This window comes from Python bivittatus, unplaced genomic scaffold (assembly GCF_059951505.1).
Source record: "Python bivittatus isolate LINGU-HERP-01145 unplaced genomic scaffold, Pbiv_v1 ctg000700_np1212, whole genome shotgun sequence".
Taxonomy (NCBI): domain Eukaryota; kingdom Metazoa; phylum Chordata; class Lepidosauria; order Squamata; family Pythonidae; genus Python; species Python bivittatus.
In genome coordinates this window covers 102,279,749-102,288,628 of record NW_028277098.1, presented here as the reverse complement: position 1 = coordinate 102,288,628, position 8,880 = coordinate 102,279,749, and the positions used below count along the sequence as shown (strand labels likewise).

The 8,880-nt window shown below is 57.0% G+C and overlaps 1 protein-coding gene across 1 annotated transcript; it reads left to right on the top strand.

Moving 5' to 3' along the window:
- The first annotated feature begins 3,654 nt into the window (after positions 1-3,654).
- On the top strand, positions 3,655-6,580 carry SOX12 (SRY-box transcription factor 12). The gene has a single exon (XM_025175052.2). It carries the CDS (start codon positions 5,234-5,236, stop codon positions 6,182-6,184), a length of 951 nt encoding a protein of 316 aa, XP_025030820.1. The 5' UTR covers positions 3,655-5,233; the 3' UTR covers positions 6,185-6,580.
- Positions 6,581-8,880: the final 2,300 nt, after the last annotated feature.

The window sequence follows — 8,880 nt, the reverse complement described above, 5'->3', positions numbered from 1 at the left end:
CTGAGTTTGCACGTCACGCTAAGCCACAGCTAGCTCGTGGGCTGGCGAGGAAGCCACAACTAGCAGGCCACACGCCGCCGCCTAAGCCTTAATGGGTGGGCTCCCCCGACCCTCCTTGGGCCAACAAGTCCAAACAAACCAGGTTGCCGCTTTCTCTCCACCCGGCCTGGGCTGATTTGCAAGGGGCCCCTAGGCTCAGCCTCGGCTGCCCGGCCGAGATGCCCAGGCCAAGGTCCCTCAAGGGTTAAGCCGTGGGGCAGGGGGTGGAGATCGGGGGAGGTTCCCGGGGGCGCCCTGGGCAGGGGGAGGACGCTGCTGCAGAAGTTTGGAGCGCGCTCCCGGGCGGCGGCCGGGGAAGGGCCGGGGCTCCAGGCGGCGGTCGGCCCAGGAAGGGGCCAGGCGGGTCCCTCGGCTCGGCTCGGCTCGGCTCGGCTCGGCCCGCCCCGCAGCACCTGCCGAGGAGGCGCCGCGCGGCTCTCCCGAGCGCCGAAGCTGGAGCAGGAGCCGGGCGCGCTCCGGGCGCAGAGCAGGTGAGTGGCCGAGTTCCCCGCCGGGCTGGCCAGGGGCGGGCGCGCTGGGGGGAGAATGGGTGTTGTAGTCCGAGCCTGCCGGAGGACCTGGCGCGCGGCAGAAAGCTGAGCCGGGACTGGGAAGCGCCGGGTCCGCGGCTGGAACGCTCGCAGCTGGGCCGGCCGCCAGCGGTTACGGGCGCAACAGCTGCACCCCCCCCAGTTCTTTCTGGGAGGGAGTTTAATGGTGGCCCAGCAGAACTTGTTCTTTCCCTTCGTCCCCAAAGATTAGCATGGCGTTGCCCTAAGCCATGGCTCGTTTAACTATGGCTTATTGAATAAGCTGTGATTCGCTGGAGTCACAGATGGCATAAATCCATTCATCTCATTTTAGCCAGGTTAACAGAACTTCGGAAGCCAAAGGCAAGTCAAAAAAGTCACGAGCGTAGCCATCATGGTGCAATGTGCCAAAAAACGGGTGGAGGTTTGATCACACTGTCCTGGAGCCCATCTTGACTTTTTTGACCATACCCTGTAGACAACCACCACCCCCCCCGGCCCCTGCCAGGCCCCAGCCTCTATTTCTCTTCCTTCTTCCTGCGGTCTCAAAGAGCATAGAAGTTGCCTGTCTGGATTTAAGTGTGTTTTTGTATTGCTATTCTTGCTTTATTGAACCAAAATTAAGAACAATGGTGCGAACATAACACTGGCGCAAAAGGAAAAAGGAAATCCTAAATAATGAAATTAAACTTTCAGCAGTTCTATCCAACTACAGAGAACTCGGTTCTCCTGCTTGGGCTTCTCAGAGCTGGCCGTCTGGTATTGTTGATCCTGCAGATTTAAGATGTGTGGACTTCAACTCCCAGAATTCCCCAGCCAGCATGGCTGGCTGGGGAATTCTGGGAATTGAAGTCCACACATCTTAGAAGTTGATAAGGTTGAGAAATACTACATTAAGGGGAAGCTACAGGGAAGATATTCAAGAACTTTTTTCCATGCTGCAAAACTTACAATGGATAGAAGTTGTGGCTACCTAGAGTTTGTTTAAATATAAAGAAAAACTTCCGGAGGGTAAGATCTGTCCAGCAGTCCACCTATGGAGGTTGTAGGGTTTCCACCTTTGGGGGGGGATTTAAGAAGAGGCTAGACAGCCCCAATTACTGGCATTTTAGGCTACATTATGAGCCTTTTAAAAAGGTGATATTAGTATCTCAAGGATGGTGTCCTTAGTTTTCCTGCACATTGCAGAGGGGTGGCCTAGATCAGTGTTTCTCATCCTCTGCAACTTTAAGCTGTGTGGACTTCAACTCCCAGAATTCCTCAGCGGGCAGTTGAAGTCCACACAGCTTAAAATTGCCGAGGTTGAGAAACACTGGCATAGCCCATTTTGGGCTCCTGAGCTCTTGTCTCCAGCACCAGAAAAATGGCCACAAAGATGGGGAAAAGTGGGATTCTGGAGGAAACAACTCAGCACCAGCCCCTCATGATGTTTTCCAGCTGTTTGCTTTCTTTTCTGGAATACAAGCAAGGGACAACCTGTTGGGGTCATTTGGCCATGTGTCGAAGGCTCAAAGTGTTATGGTGTAGTGGTTCAGGTGCCAGACTAAAACCAGGGAGATTGCGAGTTCGAGTCCTCCCTTTGGCATGAAAGACAGCCGGGTGACTTGGGCAGTCCCTCTCTCTCAGCCCACCCCACCCCACCCCACCCCACCGGGTTGTTGTTGAGGGGAAAATAGGAGGAGGAAGCATTATGTACGACACCTTGAATTGTACAAAATAACCCTAAATTGAATAAATGAAGACAGGATTCAGAAAGCCACATCAAAGAATGGAAATGTAATATCTAGTTTAGTTATTAATTAGAATTAACCAGAGATTTTTACATGAGATCAAGGAGAAGGAAATCACACTTTGGCAAACTTTGATTAAAAAGAGCTCAGTCTTTGTGGAAAAGACGGGAATATCCATGGGAGACCCGATCAAGCAAGGGACGGGTGGCCCAAGGATAATTCTGCAAGCTCTTTGCGCTAAAAGGAAGACTCTACCTCCCCAACATGTGGGGTGACCAGGTGACTCCCTGGCTTTTACAGACTGGCCTTATAAAACATAGGACCCCCCCCCCATTTCAAACATTTGCTGTCCTTTCACAGGGAGTAGAGAAGTTCTAGCCACCCCTTGCTGCTGTTTTCAGCAGTCTTATCCGATTTTATTGCAGTTTGATTCCTGAGTAGCCTTTCCCCTGTATTTACCTATTGCTAGCTAGTTGGAGGACCTATAGAGCAAAGTGTGAAACATCTGGGGAGGGTCAAAAAAGTCAAAATGGTGGCTGCAACTGTGCAATCAAAGCCCTGATCCTTTGACATGTAATGCAACACGTGTAAAAAAGGCGGGGCAAGTCTTCAGTGGCACAGTTGTGGCTGCCATCTTGACCTTTTGCCCCCCCCAGATGCCCCCGTTCCCAGGATTAAAATCCTTAAAGCACATTTTTCAAGCAGGCGTCTCCCACCCTGCAGCCTCAGTCCTCTGGTTGCTCATCTCATCTGGAGGGAAAACTGGGCAAGCTGGAGTTGAGGCTAAGAAGCCAAAAATCAGGAAATCTTAACAGTTCAGATCTTTCCTCTGATAAATATTCACTCAGGATCTTCGAGGAGTCGCCGTCTGAAGTACGGAGAAAATAATGCTGGCCTACTTTGCAGGGTTGTTGTAAAGTTTACAAGAGAACTTTGACCTTGTGCCAAAACAGCCTTTCCACTGATGGCCTCCGCATGTGCTGGGACTACAGCTTCCACCATTCCCAGCTAGGTAAGGTAAGGTAAACTCTTCTTCAAGTTGACCTAGACCTCTGGTGACTTCACCGGCCCAGCCAGATAATTTTTGGGGGTGGCAATACAGAAGTGGCTTGCTCTAGCTTTCTTCCAGAATGTTTTTTGACGTCCCACTCTAGCCTACAGCCTTAGGGTTTCCTGGTGGTCTCCCATCCATGAACTATACAAGATAAAATGGTGAAGGCTCCCTGGCGATATTCTGGGTTCGTCCCTGTAGCTTTTGTGGCAGCAATTCAGAGGTGGTTTTCCCCTTGCTTCCCCTGGAATGTTTTCTTAATTTCCAGTTCGGCCTAAATGTACCTCTTAGTGCAAATCGAAGGACCTCCTTCCGCTGCTCCCAGGCTGCCCAGTGTCCCGCGGCATCTTTTGGCACCCTGTGTTGGGTTTCAGGGGAGTGGCGGAGGGGGCAGGAAGGTGAGGCTGGACAGATTTTGGCCTTCCTGGCCCCCCCACCTGTCCGGTACCATCGAGCTGAAGGGGGTCTGTAGACGTCTTCGCGGGTCTGGATTCGGACTCCCGCCGTTCAGAGCGGTCAGCTCGCGAGGAGTTCCCAAAATGCGCCGTTGCTGGTTCCCTAGCCGCCCCCTCCCATTTCGCCTTTGGTGTGGAGAGTTAATTCACAGGGTGGAGAGAACGTGCTTCATATCAGCAGGGAAGGAACCGACTGTAAAAGGCCCGGTTGGTTGGCCGGAAAGCGGGAAGTTTTGCTAGCCCCTGGTTGTCCGAGAACCTCCGCCCTCGGGGCGCAAATCCGCTTTCCCCGTCCCTAGGAACTGAAAGCATTTTTCCCATCCCTTCCTCTCTCTGCCGGCTGCTGAAATTTGGGGCTCTCTCCTTCCCCTGCCCTGGCACAAATCCTTTGGCACGGGGCCTGGATGGGGCTCTCCCCTGGCATAAACCTGGCATTGCCGGGGCCTGCCTGTTCTCCCCCCCCTTCCTGCCCCAGATCCGTCCAGCAGGGCCGGTGCTGGGGGGAGCCCGGGAGGGTCCGCGCTGGCTGGGCGGCGAGGCGAGGGGGGCGGGCTCGGCTCGGTTGGGGAGAAAGTTTTTGACATTCCCTCCAGCCGTCCTTTTTACGGTGCAGCCCGATTGGGGAATGCAAATGCCCCATTCCTGCCCCGCAACCAATGACGTGCGGGAGGGGGAGGAGCATGCCATTGACAGAAGGAGCACCTTGGTGTTTACTCCTCGCATCAATGTGGGCAGCCCTAGACTGTGCTGGAGGGGAGGGGCTGAGCGTGTCGGGGAGGGGGGACGGGGAGGAGGAGGAGGAGGAGGGGGCTGTCAGTGAGGATGGGCTATAAGAGAAGGCAGCGAGGAGGAGAGAGAAGGGTGGGCGTGAGCAGGCTGTGTTTGCAAAGCAAGCCGGAGCTGATCTGAGGGGCCTGGGGGGCACAGAAAGGCTGGGATCTGTCGCCGCCTCCGCCTCCTCCATCCCCGCTCAGGTCTTTGCCCGCTCCGAGGGCCGGCACCGCCAGAAGGCGTGACTCCTCCGTCCGTTGTTCCTGGGGGATGCCGTGGCCCCCGGAATCCCCCGCCCGGAGCTGACGGCCTCCCCTCCCGACCCTGCCTGCTCTCCAGCTGTTTTTGCCAAAGATTTCCTGTTCCTCCCCGGCTCTCTGGCCCCCGCCTGGCATCTCTCGGAGGCCCAGCGCAGGTGCCGCCAAGACCTCCTGTCAGTTTGCCAGCCAGCTGCTTCAGAGACTGAGTTAAAAGGGGGGCGTGGACGAGAGGCGATCTTGCCGGCAGCCAGCGAGGCTCGCCCGCCCGCCCGCCCGCCCACCCGCCGGACGAGCCGCGGCGCTTCCACCCACCAGACGATGAGAAAATAACCCCGGCTTGGGCTGAGCATCCGGAGGGTTTGGAGAGTCGGCGTGCCGGGGCAGCCGGGGCAGCAGCATGGTCCAGCAACGGAGCACGAGGACCCGGGGCGTGGAAGCCAAGCGGGAGGCGTGTTCCAAAGCCAGCCTGCTCTTGAAAGATGCCGCGGGGGAGCCGGGCTGGTGCAAGACCCCCAGTGGGCACATCAAGCGCCCCATGAACGCCTTCATGGTCTGGTCCCAGAACGAGAGGCGCAAGATCATGGACCAGTGGCCCGACATGCACAATGCCGAGATCTCCAAGCGCCTCGGACGGCGCTGGCAGCTTCTGCAGGACTCGGAGAAGATCCCTTTTGTCAAGGAGGCCGAGCGGCTGCGGCTGAAGCACATGGCCGACTATCCCGACTACAAGTACCGGCCCAGGAAGAAAGGGAAGCTGGGCGGCGCCAAGTCCCGCCCGAGAGTGCCCGTGAAGATCAAGCCCTCCGTCCTCGGACGGGCGGCCTCCCCCAGGAGGCAGACGCCGAAGCCAGACGCCGGAGCCCAGGGGGGCCGCTCCTCCCCGAAGCCGGACGACGACCCCCTCGATGCCCGCGTCCTGGAGGAGTCTTTTGACGAGAGTCCCGGCACGCCCAGCAAGGAGTTCTGGCACGCGCTTCCTGTGGCCGGGGAGAAAGGAGCGTGGGGGGCCAGCTCTGGCCAGGCCAAAGGCCCCGAAGCCGCTGCGCTGGGCAAACCCTGGTCCTCCGAAGTCTCTTCCCCAGCTTCCATGAGGTCTCCTCCTTCTTCCTTTGCCTCCTCGGACGAAGAGCCGGAAGAAGACCTGTGGAATGTCTTGCCCGGCCGAGTCCAGCCAAGCACGCCCTGCGGGAGCCCGGACTGGGCCCTCTTCGATAAAGACCTCGACCTCTTTCCTTTGGGCGCCTCGTCTCACTTTGAATTCCCCGATTACTGTACCCCGGAAGTGACCGAGATGATAGCCGGGGACTGGCTGATGTCCAGTATTTCGGACTTGGTCTTTACATACTGAGTCCTACCAGGTAACTCTCACTTCTCAACAATCAGGTGGTTCCAGAAAAAAAGAGAGAGAAGAAGAAACCCAGCTGTTTACATGCAGAATCAGGTATCTCCGTGTCTTGCCTTGGCTTCATTCAAAGGCGAGTCCATCCCCCCCCGGCACACACCCACTTGGCCAGCCTCTCCTGGCTCGCTCTGGGAGGCTTCCCGTCACCTCTCACCCCCCCATCTCACAAGCCACCGAGAACTCCTGGCTTGGCACCGTGTTTATTTGCCCATGAAATTTGACTGTCTAATCAGGTTTTGCATTGTAATCCTCGCTAGCTGTCCGTTCCTGACACCCCCCACCCACCCCCCGCAGCTGCTTCCCGGCTCTGATGCCGCCCATGGCTGACACGCTCCCTCTCCCTCTCCGTTTGCACTCCAGCCTCACTCGGTCCTCGGGTGCCCACGCTCCCTCTCTCGGCACCCCGCTCTTCACCCCTTCCTGTCCTGCCCCCACCTGGAGGGGCTCCGTGGCTTCACTGGGCGTTGATTCCGGGGCCATTTCGATGCCGATGGCAGGAGACATGGCAGGGACGATCCCATCCTCCTTTTTGTTCCCTCTTTCAATGGCTGCCAGGGAAAAGATTCCATCAGAGGGCACCGCGTTCCTCAGCGCTGGGGAGGACAGGATGGCTGGTCGCTCTCCGGCGCCTGGGATCGGGCGGGCTTCGGCTTCCTCACTTGACGAGACTTTCGTGTTGCCAATGCACGAAATCCATCCCTGTACTGGGGTGGGAAGCCTTCGCTTGGGGAGAAAGCAAAGTGGCGGGCACGTGGTAAACACGTGGACCCACAATGCAAGCACGCTTGTGTGTAGCAATTTTGTCTCCCCGAAAAAGCCCCCCCCTTTTTTTGCCAGAGGTATGCTGCAGGCAGAGCAGGGCACTGCCTCCTCCCTTGCATGTTGCATTAAGTCAGATGGTCGATCGCAATATCGTTGGCATGCTCCCTGCCACTCCCTCCGATGCCACGTCTCAGCTTCTGCGGCTCACCCACCTCCCTGGCCCTAGCCGGCTAGCCCTGGACTTCGCCTGCTGCAAATAGAGTCTTCTCTGGGTCTCTGGAACGGGGGTCTCCTTGAAGGCCCATCTGGGAATGGCTGAAAGCTATCTCCGTCCTTCTTGGTGGGCTGTGACTTTCACTGAAGGTCAATCCAGCCCCCCCCTTCTCCCAGAAAAGATTCTGCAGCAGTATTCTGCTAGGGTGGCAGGGCTGAGGGTCAGATTTGTCATCACGCCTCACTTCCAGGAGGAGGGTGCCTGGGTTGGGTTGGGTTGGGTTGAGCTGCTCCGCTGAGCTCTGCCCTCCGGTTCCTTTGCCTGCTCTGGTGAAAAATCCACGTTGCACCAGTGGGCGTGCCTCGCTAGGCCTGGCAGGGTTGTGACGGGGAGGGAGGGAGGCAGAGGCTCTGCCGGGCACCTGTGGGAGCGCTGCCAGAGCGGACGTGCCCAAAGTCCAGCGGAAGCGGCCACCCCAGGCAGGGAAAGGTGGACCCCCCCCCCCCGTCAGCAATCCCTCTTTGTGGAAGCTGGCCAGGGGAAAGGGAGGGGGCTGAATCCACCCTGGACCTGCATCTGGAGGCATGCGATGGAGGAGAGCAAGTTTCTCTTTCCCAGGAACTGGCATCTCATGAGGCCTTCGAGCATCTTTGGAGGACATGCAGTGACCTGATTCTTGAGCGAGCAGATGTCTTTCCGGAGCCGCTGGGAAGGAAGCCACGGACATCCAACCGACTGCAGTTGGAGACCCTTGTGATGGCTGTGACTTCCCTCTTAAGTCTGCCCGGGCATTTAGCAGGACTGTTCTGCCCACAGCCCCAGCCTTAGTCCTCCTCTCCCAGAATATAGCCCAGATCATCCTTGAACCAAAATGGGGGGGACCCGCCTCTCGCTGCCTTTGTTCCCCCTCTCCCAGATACGGGCACGCCTGGGCGGCAAGTTTAGGGTCATTTAAACGGAAAGAGCTTTCGTCCTGCGAGGAGCCGGTGAATTGTAGCAGCTTAGGACTCCCATGGGCTCCCTCTTGCCCTTCCCAAACCGCACTCTCAGGCAGCACTGAAAAGGGTTCATTTTCACATATGAATCTTAATCCTCCTTGGAGGTTTTTATTTTTTAATGCTTGGTTTCGTGATTGTACACCAAGGGTGCCAGAACACTGCAGAGAAAATGGAAAGGGGCGAGGGAATCTGGTTGAGTGACGTTTGGCACCCCGATGCCCGCGGGCACCCCGATGCTGCAGGCAGTTTCACCCAAGCAGCAGTTCTCGGAGGTGGTGCCAGGATTCACTCCCAGGTGGACGGGAGGAAAGGTCTGACCTTGGCTGGGACCCCGAGCACAGACCAGCCCAGAAGCTTTCTGTGGGGGCCCTGCTTGTTCCCCATCCCTGGAATCTAACCATGCCTCATCCTGGCTTGTGATAACTCGGGGGGTCCTCCAAATGTGATTTTTTTCCCAGTGCAGTTCATGAATTTCTGGCCAACTCTCTCTTTGGTCCCTCGTCATTTTTCTCAGCAAACAATTCGCTGGGCTGAGAAATGCATCCGAGAAGCTCAAACATGTCGGCCGGGTTTCCTTGCTAACGACACCCGCGTTGTACTAGGTAGAATCTAGAAGGCAGCCCTTGATTTTCAGAGGAGGGTGACCTGTCTTATTTCCCCAGCCATGT

Excerpts from the sequence above, each read along its gene's own strand:
- SOX12 (XM_025175052.2), top strand. The coding sequence starts at position 5,234 with ATGGTCCAGCAACGGAGCACGAGGACCCGGGGCGTGGAAGCCAAGCGG.